The 16,289-nt window shown below is 53.2% G+C and overlaps 6 protein-coding genes and 1 non-coding gene across 7 annotated transcripts; 5 read left to right on the forward strand and 2 right to left on the reverse strand.

Annotated features, from left to right (window-relative positions):
* Positions 1-1,888: 1,888 nt before the first annotated feature.
* On the reverse strand, positions 1,889-2,488 carry J4E84_005780 (uncharacterized protein; the record flags this gene model as incomplete). The annotated part of the gene is made up of 2 exons (XM_049388373.1): positions 1,889-2,379; positions 2,479-2,488. 2 exons carry the CDS (start codon positions 2,486-2,488, stop codon positions 1,889-1,891), a joined length of 501 nt encoding a protein of 166 aa, XP_049243918.1.
* Positions 2,489-3,285: 797 nt separating this feature from the next.
* On the forward strand, positions 3,286-5,029 carry J4E84_005781 (uncharacterized protein; the record flags this gene model as incomplete). The annotated part of the gene is made up of 4 exons (XM_049388374.1): positions 3,286-3,298; positions 3,351-3,445; positions 3,494-3,760; positions 3,812-5,029. The coding sequence occupies 4 exons, from the start codon at positions 3,286-3,288 to the stop codon at positions 5,027-5,029; spliced, it is 1,593 nt and encodes a 530-aa protein (XP_049243919.1).
* A 465-nt stretch (positions 5,030-5,494) lies between these two features.
* J4E84_005782 (uncharacterized protein) lies at positions 5,495-7,406 on the forward strand (the record flags this gene model as incomplete). The annotated part of the gene is made up of 4 exons (XM_049388375.1): positions 5,495-5,647; positions 5,704-5,811; positions 5,864-6,228; positions 6,278-7,406. The coding sequence occupies 4 exons, from the start codon at positions 5,495-5,497 to the stop codon at positions 7,404-7,406; spliced, it is 1,755 nt and encodes a 584-aa protein (XP_049243920.1).
* Positions 7,407-9,596: 2,190 nt separating this feature from the next.
* Positions 9,597-11,574, forward strand: J4E84_005783 (uncharacterized protein; the record flags this gene model as incomplete). Its single annotated transcript, XM_049388376.1, has 2 exons — positions 9,597-9,909; positions 9,962-11,574. 2 exons carry the CDS (start codon positions 9,597-9,599, stop codon positions 11,572-11,574), a joined length of 1,926 nt encoding a protein of 641 aa, XP_049243921.1.
* Positions 11,575-12,142: 568 nt separating this feature from the next.
* J4E84_005784 (uncharacterized protein) lies at positions 12,143-13,930 on the forward strand (the record flags this gene model as incomplete). The annotated part of the gene is made up of 1 exon (XM_049388377.1): positions 12,143-13,930. One exon carries the CDS (start codon positions 12,143-12,145, stop codon positions 13,928-13,930), a length of 1,788 nt encoding a protein of 595 aa, XP_049243922.1.
* Positions 13,931-14,577: 647 nt separating this feature from the next.
* On the forward strand, positions 14,578-15,634 carry J4E84_005785 (uncharacterized protein; the record flags this gene model as incomplete). The annotated part of the gene is made up of 3 exons (XM_049388378.1): positions 14,578-14,846; positions 14,912-15,220; positions 15,283-15,634. The coding sequence occupies 3 exons, from the start codon at positions 14,578-14,580 to the stop codon at positions 15,632-15,634; spliced, it is 930 nt and encodes a 309-aa protein (XP_049243923.1).
* Positions 15,635-16,179: 545 nt separating this feature from the next.
* J4E84_005786 lies at positions 16,180-16,275 on the reverse strand. Its single transcript has one exon. It is a non-coding gene; the product is annotated as a tRNA-Val (tRNA).
* Positions 16,276-16,289: the final 14 nt, after the last annotated feature.

Consider the following 16,289-nt stretch of genomic DNA (forward strand, 5'->3'; position numbering starts at 1 on the left):
GGCGGCGAGTGCTGCAATAAAGTCGTCGGCGTGGGCGCGTTCGGGTAGTGACAGGTGGGTGCAGCTGTGGACGGCGGAATCTGGGGCGCTGGTGATGGGCGATAATGCGTAGAGCACGGATGCACGGGATGCACCGAGACGGGTCGGCGCTGGGATAGATATGTGTCGAGGGAAGATGCCAGTAATGGTAGCGAGCGACGATTACGAAGGGGAGCGAAAACAACAGCAGTAGACTCTATATCTACAATAGAAAAACGAGGGTATTCAGCGCGACGGCGCGGTAGGGAAAGGCACGAAGCGAACGACGACGGAGAAGAAGAGCAGGAGGAGCGATCAGGTTGTTGGCTGCCCAGGTGCCGCTTGGTTGGTCGGAGGTGCTAACTTGCTAAGCCACTGAACCCCCCAGCATGCATTATGCTGCTCCGGCACAAAAATAGTTTCGTGACACTCGTCGTCTCCGCTCAGCACACCTGAATCCTGGAGAAGACGCACCGGATGATTCGATCTTCTGTTTCTTGCACCTGCTCGCCCTCGTGCTCCGTGGAGGGCGGCCACACGCTCGCATACACATAGACTCGCAGCACTGGCCGGCACGCCCAACCCCGGCGCGCAATCGTGAAGCGCGCCCAGGGGCACTCTCCTGCCTCACGCCAATTGGTCCGGCGGTGGAGCGAGCTGCGGCGGCGGCTGTGATCCGCCCTCGGGCGGGAGACATGTCCCACTGATTTGAAGGCGATGGATGGTGCTGCAGCTTGGGCCTTCCCCCGTTCGGAGAATATACATGAGCGTGTGAGAGTGCATGTTAATGCCAGCGCAGCCTGCCTGCTCAACCACGTTCCACGTCAAATGTCTAGTCACCGTCGGCGCCGGCATGGCTTCAACGTGGGCAACGGGCTCGAGCGCTGCTTTGAGCTGATGGCGTCAACACTGCGCTCGCCGTCGTGCCGACATCCTGTGCCTCTCACGACTCGCCGAGTAGCTCTTTGTCAGTAACCGCTTCCGGTCCGAGTCGACCATCTGTGTGACGAGATGCCCCCCGGGCGCATGGCCAAGGGGCATATCGCGCCGCTGATCTGCTGGCTCGGAAGTCGGCGCACATGTTTTGGCAACATATCGACGGTTCCTGAGCGTACCTTGCAGCAAAGGGGCTTCCGTACCACCTGCGAAACTCAAATTGGCCCCAGCTTGTCCTACAAACTTCGTGTGTTGACTGACTTGGGCGACGGATAATCCCAGCCTAGCTCGGAAGACTCAGTGCGCCCCCAGCTGGGGGACCCGCTGGCCCAAACCAAAAAACCTCGTGCTGCAAGGGCGTCCCTATCATGCGCTGCACCCTGCCGACTATCAGACGTCCTCGCCAACCCGTCTGAACTTAGTCTTCTTTGCGAGTCTGTTACGCCAGCTTTCGTGTCGCACCACAGAGACGGCACGCCCAGCTGACGTCTTCGACTGCAGTAGCTTGTGGTGCCGTCGTCTTTCCAGAAAACAGTTCGATGGGGCGCAGACTGCTCGAAATGGAGTATTTCATGCGATGCGCTGCATTCCGTGATTCCCGTACAGGGAGGGTGATACGGCGAGTCGAACAAGGCTAGCACTCCAAGCGACACTCCTGCATGCTGTTTAAGGGTCGCGAGGCTGTGCACGCATGAAGTAGATTTCAACCTCCAAACATTGTTGCTTCGCCGCACAATCGGTCTCCGACCTCATCTTCCATCCAATCTACTGCTTATCGTAAGCTTCAACCGTCTGACTGCAGCTCAGTCACCGATGTAAACTGAGCTTGCAGTAAACCTGAAAACGTCGAGTAAGCAGGCTCACGATCCTGGCAAAATACTGAATCGCCCACACAAAGACGAGTAAGGTAACAGTCGGTGTTGATTCTCTTCGCTTAGACTAAGGCATCTGCGATCTGTATGTCTCCTTGCCCTGTTGCTTTGTCCCATGATGTCAGCGTGACACTGCGCATGTCCTTGACAATGTAATCTGCGCCAGCTTCTATCAGCTGTTCTAGCGTATGTGTGGTGTAAAGTCCCACCACGACGAACCCTGCTGCCTTTCCAGACTTGACGCCTGCAGGCGCATCTTCGAAGACAATGATGGAAGATTTGTTTTCTTGGAGCCCCAGCTTCTTTGCACCCATCTGGTAGGGCGCCGGGTCTGGCTTGCCGTTGGGCACATCTTCTGCCGTTACGAGATTCTTGGGGTGCGCCAGCTTCATGACATCGAGCCAGCCTTGCACAAGAGGTCGCGTGCCTGAGGTAACAATGGACCATGGAACAAGGTGCTCTTCGAGCTTGTCCAACAGAGCTCGTGAACCGGGAATCTCAATGGCGTCTTGTCCGAATTCTTTCGGAATCAACCCCTCTGCTTGGGAGATGTCTTATCTGTCAGATGAGTGCTTTTGTCAAAATGAAGATTTGGCGCTTACACTCCTCATTTGCGAGCTTTGGCTCATAGATCCGAAGGACGTCGATCGACCTTCGACCATGTGATGAAGCGAGGATGACATTAGGATCTACACCTATCTCTTTCCCAATCCTGATGCAGACATGTAAGCTTGGAGACGTGAACATGCTCGGCTGTTACTTACTTGTGCCAATGCTTCACAATGGCCTCTGTGGAATCGATGATAGTCCCACTACCTATATTAGCTGACTTGTAAGATGCTTTCAATGAGCATAACGCACTCCATATCAAAGAGCTGCAGGCGATGAGATATTAGTATCAGTTTGTGATGCAAGTAAGCGTGCTTCTTACCAAGCCATGGAAGGGGATTGTTTTGGCAGGTGCCGAGAAGGAAGGCTCCGATACAGTCATGGTTTGAAATTAGAGATGCGATGAGCTGGATCTCAGTCACCAAGGTCAAGATGTCGCAATGATATAGTGAAGTACCCGAGCGGACTATTGTAGATGTCAACACACCTGGTGGGAAAGAGAATACATTATCGCGCTAACTCGTTCCGGTATCGGATCCGACAACTGCCGATGATGCAGCCAATCATGGTGACGGCAACTAAAGATACTAGTCGCGACGCTGGGGACACAGCCGCGAAGCCTGGCCTGCATTTGACGTTCCAGAAGATGGATAGAGGGTAAAGATGGATCTATTTCCATTTAAGTTGTTGGAGAGCGTGAGAGTTGGGTATGGCAGGGCCGCGGGGGTGGGGCTAAAGCTAGCTAGGCGGACACAAGCGGCAGAATTTTTCACGTGCCGAACTTTTTCTGGATCGGCTAGAACTTTTCTGTAGACGATTGCGATAACATACACCACGCCAACACGTCAATATGAAGGTCGGAAGTAAGGCTTCTCACGGAATTTAGCCCCGACACAGTACTGACGATCATCCTAGAGCCAAAGTCGAAGCGCGTACCCGTGCGGTTAAGGCACAAGATCGAGAAGGCTTCAGCGGCGAAGCAGAAGAAGGCGAAGAAGCTCGCCAAGAAGGTACTGCCACAATGCGCGACTACAGCGCTCGCATTCTGACGCATATAGGATCCGACATGGCGCTCCAAGACCAAGAAGGAACCCGGCATTCCCAACCTGTTTCCCTACAAAGACAAGATTCTCGCAGAAGTGGAGGAGCAGCGCAGGAGGAAGGAAGAAGACAATGCGCGCCGTCGCCAGCTAGCGAAGGAGCAACAACAGAAGGGCGCGACCGCCGAGGACGTCATGGAGGACGACGAAGAGTTTGAGCAATTCGATGCTGAAGGCGACGAACTACTTGCCGACGACAGCGAAGACGAGGACTCGATGCAGGTGGTAAGTCTGAGTGGTTGGTATACGATGCGCGACTGTACTGATAAAATGTAGGACAACAAGTTCAACCCTATGGCAGCTCTCCTAGCTTCCGCCAAAGCGCGCGCCGCAGAATTCGAGAAGAACGACGACCCAGACGCCATGGAAGACAGCGATGACGACGAGTCGGATGGCGATGATGCTGTCAAGGTCCGCAAAGATGCGTCAAGAAAACAGTTCGACAAGGTGTACAAGACGGTCGTCGACGCCGCGGATGTTGTTCTGTACGTGCTCGATGCTCGCGACCCAATGGGAACACGATCGAAAGAGGTGGAGCAGGCCGTCATGGCAGCCGACCGTTCAAGCAAGCGCTTGATTTTCATCCTCAACAAGATCGACTTGGTTCCACCGCCGGTACTTCGCGCATGGTTGATTCATCTACGTCGCTCGTTCCCTACTCTTCCTCTACGGGCGTCGAAATCTGCGCCTAACGCGCAAACCTTCGAGCACAAGGACCTCTCAATCAAGGGAACATCCGAGACACTCTTCAAGGCTCTCAAGACCTTCGCTGAGTCCCGTCAGTTGAAGCGCGCAGTCCACGTCGGAATTATTGGATTTCCCAACGTTGGCAAATCATCCGTCATCAATGCATTGACATCGAGGGTAGGCGGCAAGGCTGCTGGATGCCCTACCGGTGCTGAGGCGGGAGTTACCACCAGTTTGCGTGAAGTTAAGATTGACAACAAGTTGAAACTCATCGACTCGCCTGGTATCGTTTTCCCCAACACCGAAGGTTCCAAGGACAGCAAGGTACAACAAAAGGCGCGCCTGATTTTGCTAAACGCTGTACCCCCGAAAGAGATCGACGACCCTGTTCCCGCTGTCAGTCTGCTCATTAAGAGACTGTCGTCTTCAGAGGAGCTTTTCTCGAAATTGATGGCAGTCTACGATCTACCTCCCCTACACGCTGTGGGCAACGACAGGACGACCGACTTCTTGGTTCAAGTAGCCAGGAAGAGAGGCCGTCTGGGCAAGGGCGGTGTACCCAACATGCACGCCGCGGCACAAACCGTCATCGTTGACTGGAGAGATGGTCGCATTCAAGGATGGACCAGCCCTCCCAAGTACACACCTGCCGAGCCTGATACCACCAAGACTGCACCAGCTACGAAGGGCGGACTCGTTGGCGATCAGAAGGAGATCGTCAAGGAATGGGCTGCGGAGTTCAAGCTTGATGGTCTATGGGGTGATGATTCAAATGACACGGCGGTACCAGAGGCTATGGAGGAGTAGGCAGCTTGTGTTGACTGTTATGGCGAAACGGCGTTCGTAAGGCTTAGTGCTAGTGTACTTGACTCGCACATAGGAAAAGCTCCGACTAAACATCGGACCTAGCAATGATACATGTTCTCCAGACGATTTTGCATTCCTGATCCTAGACGTTTTAGAGTCTTCCGATGCAAGCCTTGCGATGAGCGTATGTGGATCGTGTACCGCTACTGACCGATCAGTTTCTGCGATATCGGATCCGCATCGTACCATAGTACAAGCGAAAAAGTTCTCTCCAAGCTGCAACCCCACACCGATGGGAGTGTTCGGCGATATGTTCGCTCCCATAGGTAGGTTTCGCCGCCCCACACTTTGGGGTGAGAGCCGACGGAAACCGAGAGCTCCATCACGTCAAGCTTCATAGCTCAAGATACATAACGACGCGTTCCTTTAGATTTCTGGTCAATCAAAATTATCATCACATACACAATGGGTTCTTCAAAGGGTCTCCAGCCTCTGCGCTCTGCTTCCAAGACTTTGAATGCGCTGCCCGCAGCCTATGCTGGCGCGCAGATCGCATCGAGACGGTATGCGGGGACGCTCGCAAACTTCAAGATTCCTACCATCAACAACGAGCCTAACGTAAGAGAAGAGACGATGTATATGTTCAAAATCAATATGCTGACTCAAAATTCTAGCAACATTATGCCAAAGGCTCGGTAGACCGCCAGAAGCTTCAAGATGCGGTTGCACGTATGAAGAAGCAAGGACCAGTACAAGTACCTCTTGCCGTAGGAGGAGAATACGTAGGCCTTCCACACGCACATACGAGTCTCGTGTCACTCTAACACCATTCAGATCAACAACTCCTCAATCCTCACTCAGAACAACCCCTCCTCCCACGCCGACGTTATCGCCAAATACTCCAATGCCAGCGCAGCCGATGTGAAGAAGGCCATAGACGCAGCCCTAGCTGCTAAGCCAGCATGGGAGGCACTTCCCTTCGCCGAACGTGCATCCGTGTTCCTGAAGGCGGCCGACCTCGTCGCCACAAAGTACCGATACGAGATCATGGCTGCGACCATGGTGGGACAGGGCAAGAACGCGTGGCAGGCCGAGATTGACTCAGCGGCTGAGCTGTGCGACTTCCTGAGGTTCAACGTCAAGTATGCGGAAGACACATACGGACACCAGCCCACACACAACTCGCCAGGAGTCTGGAAGTAAGTAAAGCATCTGGTTATAGCTCAGGAACGAAGCTAACAGGTACAGCCGCGTTGAGTACCGACCTCTCGAGGGCTTCGTCTATGCCGTGTCACCATTCAACTTCACAGCCATCGGCGGTAACCTCCCTGCAGCCCCAGCCCTGATGGGCAACGTCGTTGTCTGGAAGCCATCCCCATCTGCGATCGCCTCGAACTGGCTCCTTTACCAGATTCTCATTGAGGCCGGCCTTCCACCAAACGTGATCCAGTGGGTGCCCGGTGATGCTGTGGAGGTAACCCAGGAAGTCCTGAACCACAAGCAATTCGCATCTCTGCACTACACCGGTAGCACAGCGGTATTCCGTCAACTATACGGAAAGATTGCGAACGGTGTGGCTGAGGGCAAGTACCAGAGCTACCCCAGGATCGTTGGTGAGACTGGAGGAAAGAACTTCCATCTCGTCCACAAGGATGCCGACATCCACAATGCAGCTATTCAGACCGTCCGCGGTGCTTTCGAGTACCAAGGCCAAAAGTGCAGCGCCTGCTCCCGTCTTTACGTACCCGAGTCCGCATGGCCCGAGTTCAAAGAGATTCTCGTCCGTGAAGTCGAAGCCCTGAAGATCGGCGAGCCCACTGACTTCTCCAACTTCATCGGCCCTGTCATCCACGAGGCATCCTTCAAGAAGCTGTCCGGCGTCATCGACGAAGCCAAGAACGACAGCGAGCTCGAGCTCGTCGTTGGAGGCAAGTACGACAGCAGCAAGGGCTACTACATCCACCCGACCATCTACCGTACCAAGAACCCTAACCACCCCCTTCTATCCCGCGAGCTCTTCGGGCCCGTCCTTGTAGCATACGTCTACGACGACGCTGCGCCCAACGCCTTCGCCAACATCATCAAGCAAATCGACGACACGTCTGAGTACGCGTTGACGGGCGCTGTCTTCGCAAAGGACAGGGAGACTATCAAGTACGCGTCAGAGAAGCTGAGGGATGCGGCGGGTAACTTCTACATCAACTGCAAGTGCACGGGTGCAGTTGTTGGTCAACAGCCTTTCGGTGGGTCAAGGGCTAGTGGAACGAACGACAAGGCTGGTAGTGCGAACTTGTTGGCGAGGTTCGTTAATATGAGGGCGATTAAGGAGGAGTTTATGCCTACGGAGAAGGTTACGTACCCTAGCAATGAGGTTTAAGTTGGATTACGCAAAGTCGAATGATGGAGAAAAGCATGGCATATTCAGCTAGCATTGGCGTTGGCGTTGGATTGGATACAAACGATTTATGATAAAAGGGAAAAATTTGTATGGAATCAGAATGACACAAATCATTCTGTCGAAAGTTGTGTTACAAGTCTACATGAATGATTCTGGTATGTGACATTTGGCAAGACGACTGTACAACACAAGGCAAGGCTCGTCGTAGATAAACCCTCACTATCTAAATTCGTGTGAAAGCAACACAAGGACTCAAACATATCGTGAAATCACATCAATCATCTCAATCCTCACCCCTACGTGCATATAGGTGTGATGACCTCGGGAGTTTGAGACTGCAGGACGAAACAGCCGGTCTGCAACACTCTACAGGGAAAACACCCCTATTGCGGTGTACAACTGCCTCTAGTGGCGTTGCGAAAGCCTGATATATGACAAATGCAGATACTGATGCACATTTCAGAATGTCCATTAATGTGCCTACTGGATAAAGTTGGTCTACCTCTTCTGTGGCTTGAACTTGGCGAAATTGCGGATACTAGATGGCTGCCTTAGGCTTCAGCTACTAGAGCATTTCATTGGAAGAAGACGTTGAGTAGATGCGCTGTAGTCTGCATTGGCATCAAACCGAAGGTTGATAAAAGCTTGATGCAATGTAGGTTGGCGTTCGACTTATATCCATAAGTGGGGTGAGAGCCTACGTTTAGAAACGCAACTCAAACCCTCACACGACTTATCCAAAGCCATAACATGTCCCTGTGCCTCGGCAACAACAACACAGAAAACGTTGAGAGATGGGTCCAATCTCACGACGCGGCTCAACGCACCTTCTAGAACCTGCATGAGTCGTGACACCGACCCACCAGCTATCGGGAGCCCCGTTCGTTTCGAAGCGAACCTTGCAACCTTATTTTGGAGCCGCAATGCACGGGGGCGTTCGAGCAATTTCCAGAAGATAGGGTGAAGATGCGGCCGTTGGCATCGTGATTTGCATTGTCGGGTCTGGCTTGGTGAAATGCGCATTTGTGACATGAAGGTGATCCAGCAGATGGGTTTGGGAACAGCGTGTCGATGGGACTGTGATGGGTTTTTCCCCGAATTCCGGGTCGGAATCGGGACAGCACGTCTTGGTCCGAACCAGCGACCAGGGTGGAGCGGAGCGGATTGTGCTGAGGAATCAATGCCGCATCTTATCTATCGTGCGAGGTACGGGTTTGGTGTCAAGTAGCGAGTGTGAGATGAGATGAGCCTCGTATGCAAACATGCTTAGTGAAGACTGCGCTGTTGAATCACCTCGGTCGTGGTGATGGAGTTAAGCAACTCTTCACGATGAATCAGCTTGAATCATCAGTAAGCATCTCCATATTCATGCCAACAACACGCGTACGCCCCTCTTTTCAGATCCGTATCTTGGAGTAGAAGGAGCATTTTGACGCCGACGCCGACTCTCCGCCCACCATCCGCACGTTAACTCCAGACAGCGGAAACAGCACGAAAATATGGAACTTCTAAAAGTAAATCCTGGAACACCCACAGGGTAACCTCGGCAGCTCGGTACATTCTCCTTCGAGATCGAAAACCCTTGTCAGAGCCTTATGACGCACTGTCCGCGATCTGCAACATGCATAGCGGCACCTTTTCCCAGCGCCGCCATCCCTGCCGTGTTCGGCGCCTGCTCTGCATTGCGTTGCTGTGATTGGGGCCGCGGGCCAAGCTTTCGAATGACGTGGCTGCTTCGAGCCTAGCGCGACGCTTCGGCCGAGCAGACCTGAGATTTTTGATCATGGTGTCATCGCCTCATGGATCGCACGTTGCAAGCGGATTTCTGGAGCGGTGCGCGCGAGTCGGGAATGGGGACGCATCCAGATGGTTGGGCAGTCGCCCGGTTTGTTTTGTCCTGGTTACGCATTTGCTAGTGGCTTCTCTTACCGCTGCATCGCATGACTTGTGCGCGCTGCCCGCCGTGTGTGTGGTTCTTTATATGTAGCGTCTCCCGCGGTGATCTCCCTGCTTTCCTACTCCGAGGTCACTTTTCGTCTATTTTATTCCCTTAGATATCCTTTTAATATACCTGGGCTTTGTCCCTACGTCGCTTCCCGTTTTATCACTTCGACGAATATCATCGATCAATCTACAACGCCGACACATCGAATCGAAAGCATCATCACAATGGAGAAGGACCAACAGGTCGCCGATCGCTCTGCGGCGAACAGCAGTAGCGGAAGCAATATGGACGTCGAGTCTGGAAGAGAAGGCATCTCGCATTGGAAGATGATCACAGATCAGGGTGTTGTGACCAAGGAGATTATCAACTACGACTATGAGGGCGAGGGAACAGAAGAGGATCCCTACGTTGTGGAGTGGATCGACAACGACCCCAGGAATCCAATGACCTGGCCCAAGACGAAGAAGTGGATCATGGCCATTGCGGTCGCCAACTCGGTTCTCGTCGTATCATTCTGTTCATCGGCTTTCTCTGGAGGTATGTATTGCGCCAACCGATAGGATGTGGAACAACATCTGACATCTGCTAGGCATCCAACAAATCATGGCTGAGTTCAGCGTCAGCCAGGAAATCGTCACACTCGGTGTATCGCTCTTCGTTCTCGGATTCGCCCTTGGACCTTTGCTCTGGGCCCCCTTCTCGGAATTGTACGGTCGCCAAATTGTCTTCGTCGGAACATACACTGCTTTCATGGCCTTCAACGCTGGTGCCGCCGGTGCGCCCACCATCTACGGCCTGCTCATCCTCCGATTCTTCGCTGCCGCTTTCGGTTCCAGTCCTCTTACCAACGCTGGAGGTGTCATTGCCGATCTCTTCTCCGCAAATGAGCGCGGACTGGCCATGTCAATCTTCTCCGCTGCGCCGTTTATGGGTCCCGTCCTCGGTCCGATTATTGGTGGCTTCTTGGGCATGACTGAAGGTTGGAGATGGGTCAACGGTCTCATGGCTATCTGGGCTGGTGTCATTCTCGTCGTCACCTCCTTCCTTGTTCCTGAGACATATGCTCCCGTCCTGCTCAGGAAACGTGCCGAGAAGCTCTCGAAGCTGTCTGGAAAGGTCTACCGATCTCGCACTGATATCGACCAAGGCAAGGTTTCGCTTGGAGAGGCTTTCGCAACTGGTCTCAAGCGTCCCTGGATCCTGCTCTTCTGCGAGCCCATCGTCCTGCTCCTTTCTCTCTACCACGCCATCATCTACGGTATCCTCTACATGCTCTTCGGCGCTTTCCCCATTGTCTACCGTATCGGCCGTGGTTGGAACGAGGGTATCAGCGGTCTGCCTTTCGTCGCCGTCGCTATCGGAGTCTTGCTCGCTATCACATACGTCATCACGGTCGACAACAAGATGTACATGAAGAAGGTCAACGAGTCTGGCCGCGGATTCGCAGCTCCAGAGGCCCGTCTGCCCATGTGCATCATCGGCGGCATCGCACTCCCCATTGGTCTGTTCTGGTTCGCCTGGACCAACTCCCCTGATCTGCCATGGGCCGCCAGCGTCGTCGCTTCCATTCCATTCGGTTTCGGCATGGTGCTGATCTTCTTGTCCATCATGAACTACCTCATCGACTCATACACTATCTTCGCTGCATCCGTCCTGGCCGGTAACGGTATCATCCGTTCCATCTTCGGTGCTGCTTTCCCTCTCTTCACCTCGCAGATGTACAAGGGCCTCGGTATCCACTGGGCTTCATCCGTGCCCGCCTTCCTCGCCGTCGCCTGTCTCCCGCTCCCCTTCCTCTTCTACAAGTACGGCAAGACCATCCGCGAAAAGTGCAAGTACGCCGCACAATCCGAGGCCTTCATGGAGCGCATTCGCAACCAACAAGCCGCAAAGGCCGCACGACAAGCCCAGGGTGTCGAATCAGAGGATACCTCGCGCGCCAACACTCTTACACCTCAAGAGGAAGTTGAGGAGGAGGCTCACGAGGAAGAGTCCGCACCCAAGTTCGAGGAGATGAAGGCTGAGAAGGAGACCGACGGCGAGGGTCTCAAGAAGGTTCAGACTGGCCGCTCAACAAGAAGTCGGAGAACAGTCAGGGATCTCGACTTCAACCCCAATCCGTTCGATATCGACCGCGTCAACACAAGGGAAAGCTTTGTTACTAGACCGAGGACGAATAGCCGGGCGAGTAGCAGGAAATAGATGTTTGTGTTTTTGTTGTAGCGTTTTTACGGTCGAAAAGTTGAAGGTGCATTTTGACGCATGGCATCAGCATTGTATACCCCTCTCCTATTATCATTAGTTAATACAAGATCAACGATATTCTGAATCTGCTCCTTTGCTTCTTTCTCGTGGTTCTGCTTACATGCGTAGTGATGGCACAAGGATGGTCGGATCTGTCGCATCTTGCCAATATGCTTGATCAAGTGCTACATATCAATGTAGTAATATACATTGCCTCGTGTAATGTCTGCTTGTCAAAACGTGGCACTGTGTATGCTGCAACACGACTCCTGTCATTCCCTCATTGGGATGGCGAGATCGCCCTTGCATGGTTCATCCTCGGCGATCATCATCAGCCGCGGCCAAGGCATGCAAGTGTCGTATCAGAAACCCTCCGCACAGCACTCTTCTAGACACGTAACACGTTGCGCAATATGCAATCGCATCGGGCCTTCCCCCGCGCATCTCGCCCATCGCATCTGGCCCTGGAAAGCGTCTATGTATGTTCCCTTAGCTTCTAGCCGCCTTCCTTGAGCGCGCATCAGCAATGCCACGCGTGCGCACTCGACACGTCGTCCTCAGCGTCTCCATCCTCTGCTGGATATACTATTTCCTCCCTAAAGACGAAGCCTTCCCGTCTCGCCATGCCGTACACGATCATGGTTCTACCGCCGCGTTGGCACGCTACATGAACGATCCATCTCAGATTCCGCATATCGTTGCGACGCCGAGTAGCTTCGACTGGAGTTCTGTGAACTTCACCTTCCCACCACCACAAAGCCCGAAACTTCCTCCACCTTTCACGGGTCGTCCTCGCATACAACACAAGTTCAAACCCGACCCGCACGATGTACATACCATACAAGAAGGGAGACGACGATATGTGAAGAGAGTGTTCGAGAAGAGCTGGGCAAGCTACAGGAGCAAGGCATGGATGAAGGATGCCCTGAAGCCTATAAGTGGGGAGTACGTCGACCAGTTTTCTGGCTGGGCTGCGACCTTGGTGGATTCACTAGACACACTTTGGATGCTCGGCATGCGCGATCAATTCTACGAAGCTGTCGAAGCGGTAGCGACGATTGATTTCGGCAAGTCTACGGCACCAACTGTCAATACGTTCGAGACGTGTATACGGTATCTGGGCGGGCTCCTTGCTGCATACGACTTGAGCGGATACGAGGTGCTGAAGGCGAAAGCGATTGAAGTAGGCGACCTGTTGTATGGCGCCTTCAACACCGAGAATGGCATGCCTGTCGACTTTATCAACTTCGAAGGCGCGAAGCAAGGCACTGGTTTGATTGTTGAGAACCAGGTAGTCAGCGCTAGTCCTGGTACCATTACGCTGGAGTTCAGCAGGCTGAGCCAGATTACCGGAGACGACAAGTACTATGCCGCTGTGTCGAATCTGATGGATGTCTTTGCGGAGAGTCAAAACGCGACAAAGCTGCCGGGCATGTGGCCTATGATGGTACACATGAGCGCAAAGGACGTCGTCTCTGGGTATCAGTTCACGATAGGCGGGAATGCAGATTCCCTGTATGAGTACCTGCCAAAGGCGCACGCTCTACTTGGTTCGAAGGAACCCAGTTCGAGCAAATATGAGGCCATGTCACGCGCTTTTATGGACACAGCGATGAACAATTTGTTCTTCGCACCTATGATACCAGGAAAGGAGGATGTTTTGATCTCTGGTAATGTCGATGTTCACGCGGATGGTCCTAGTCTCGACCCTGAAAGCGAGCATTTGTCTTGCTTTATTGGTGGTCTTTTCGCGCTTGGCGGGCGCCTGTTCGATAACGACGAGTACCTCGATACTGGAGCGAAGCTTGCCCGCGGATGCGCATATGCTTACAAGGCATTTCCCACTGGTATCATGCCAGAAAGGTACAACATGGTTCTATGCCCCAACTCCGATCATCGCAAACCGTGCGCTTGGGACGAAGAGCGCTATGCTGTAGATGCAGCAGCACGACCACAACACAAACCCCATTTACCCAAAGGCTTCACCACTGCCAAGGATCCCCGTTACATTCTGCGTCCTGAGGCCATTGAATCAGTCTTCATACTATGGCGTATCACAGGCGATCCAATCTGGCGCGAGACAGCATGGCAGATGTTCGAAGCCGTATCCAGTGCAACAGACACTGAACTCGCGAATGCAGCGATCCTGGACGTTACTGTCATTGGATCGAAGAAGGAGGATTACATGGAGAGTTTCTGGATGGCCGAGACGCTCAAGTACTTTTACCTGTGCTTTGCCGATACGGACTTGATTAGCTTGGATGATTTTGTGTTGAACACTGAGGCACATCCCTTTCGGCTATCTAGGGGGTAGGTGACGCGTATGTAACTCTGAATATGATGGAGGAAGTTTGTTGTCGTATTAGTCCCATATGTGCCCGCAACATCCATGGTAGACACATGCTGTGATCGGCGAAATTGCGTGAACCCTCGCAACAAGACGCGAACGCGACGTTAGAATAGGCGAGAAAAACAAAGGCCATCACCAAACACAATCAGCGTACACTTCACCCTCCATCTTGCACAACACCCAAACCCCCTACGCACATTACGCCCTCAATGTTCTCGACGCCCATAGAAGCCATGCCGCAACTCCGCAGCCCCACTCTTCAAGCATGTCAAGCATGTGGCGGCGCACGCCATGATTGGTGTACCTGACCGCGGCCGATGTTTCTAAACCAGGAACACACACGCGCCTAGCGTGTGGATGCGCGGCCCCCTTGAATCATCCCCTTCCAACCCCAGGCACCAAGACCTTTCTTTTCCCTCTTCATCTCTCTTTAACCAATCTCCCCACGACTCTACGTCACAGTCATTCTTTCTTCGGTTGGAGAGTAAAATACCTACACTCGTTCTTTTGCTGTTTATACTTCGGGCCTCAGTCGAACTCTTCCATCCCGCATAGATCCGCCCCGTTTGCCAACTTTCGCACTACCTACTACGTTACTACTATAATCGAAGATGCGTTTCTCGATCGTCGCCGCTGCGCTTGCAGCTGCTCCTGCAGTTGTCTCGGCTGCTGAGAAGGGAAAGATGGGATGGGCCCTTGGAACGAAGATGGGAAGCGGAGAGTGCAAGACGCAGGCAGACTACTCTGCCGACCTCAAGGCTATCAAGGATAACTCTGGCTCAACCATTGTTCGTGGTTACTCTGCCTCGGACTGCGATATGGCGAAGACCGCTCTCCCGGCCGCCAAGTCCGCAGGCTTCAAGGTCGTTCTGGGTATCTGGTACACTTCGCCCCTCCCCAAACCTCAAATACCACAACCAAGTATACTAACATGTGAAACCACAGGCCCGACGTCGAGGAGTCCTTCAACAAGGACCTCAAGGCCATCACCGACGTCGCCCAGCAATACGCCGACACCATCTACGCCGTAACCGTCGGCTCCGAGACGCTCTACCGCGGCAACTTCACCGGCGAGGAGCTCGCCGGCAAGATCAAGACAGTCAAGTCCAAGCTGCCCTCCGGCATCAAGGTCGGCACAGCAGACTCGTGGAACAAGTTCGCCGACGGAACCGGTGATGCCATCATCGGCACCGCCGACATCATCATGGTCAACGCTTTTGCCTTCTGGCAGGGCGCCAGCCGCGATAACGCTACGTACGCATCCCTTCATTAAACATACACACAAGAAAAGAACTGTAAAACTAACATGACTGCAGCCACGTCTACCTCGACGACATGTTCCAAGCCACCGCACACATCGAGAAAATGGCCGGCGGCCGCGAAAAGGCACCTGAGATCTGGACTGGCGAAACTGGTTGGCCCACTGCCGTTGGCACCGACTACGACGAGGCCAAGGGTGGTCTGGACAACGCAAAGCACTTTTACCAAACCGGGTTCTGCGCGCTGCTCGACTGGGGCTTCAACGGCTTCTACTTTGAGGCGTTCGATGAGCCGTGGAAGCCTGCTTCTATTGGTGACAACGGAAAGGTCGCTGATGAGACGACTTGGGGTGCTATGACTGCGGACCGCAAGACTAAGTTTGATCTTAAGTGCGGTGTTAAGGCTTAAGTGCTTTGCCTTCAAGGGGTGTGTATGTGGTGAATATAGACGGTGCGAGAGATTTTGGTACATGTCGATAAAAGGATGTGTACGCATATAGAGTATAGACGCATTGCTTCTCCAAACGGAAAGGCCACGGCCGGTTCTTTCTTCAATGTATTGTGCAGCCTGATATTGCTGCGAACACTTTGCGACCACATGCTTTCCCGAAATATCACTGAGCCTGGAAACTACACAAGAAGGACCTGCCCACACAGAAACGTACATGGCTTGTCTGAGAGCCAGGTAAAAGAGGCTCTAGTCGTGTGCATTGTATTTGCTGCATTCCATCCAGCCACGAAGTCAAATCTTTGTACTGACGCCAGGCTTGAACTGACGTCTTATGCAAAGGCTAGGTAAAAGAGAGACTCTTGTGGTTCTCATTGTATTGGTATTACGCCCATCCAGCGTGAACGCATTCTCGACCAAAAAGGAGGGTCGCACAGGCAAAAAGATACCCCAGCACCACCAAAAACAAAAAATGTTCGGTGCACTCTTACGAGCGCCGACGAGCTTGACTCATCGGAGGTTTGAACTCCGGACCTTCAGTGTCCTAACGAGCTGCGAAGCTCTTGTTAGACTGACGTGATAACCAACTACACCAACGAGCCTTGTTTGATGCAAG

The sequence above is a fragment of the Alternaria hordeiaustralica genome, assembly GCF_023758085.1.
Source record: "Alternaria hordeiaustralica strain BMP 2776 chromosome Unknown scaffold_10, whole genome shotgun sequence".
Classification (NCBI taxonomy): Eukaryota; Fungi; Ascomycota; class Dothideomycetes; order Pleosporales; family Pleosporaceae; genus Alternaria; species Alternaria hordeiaustralica.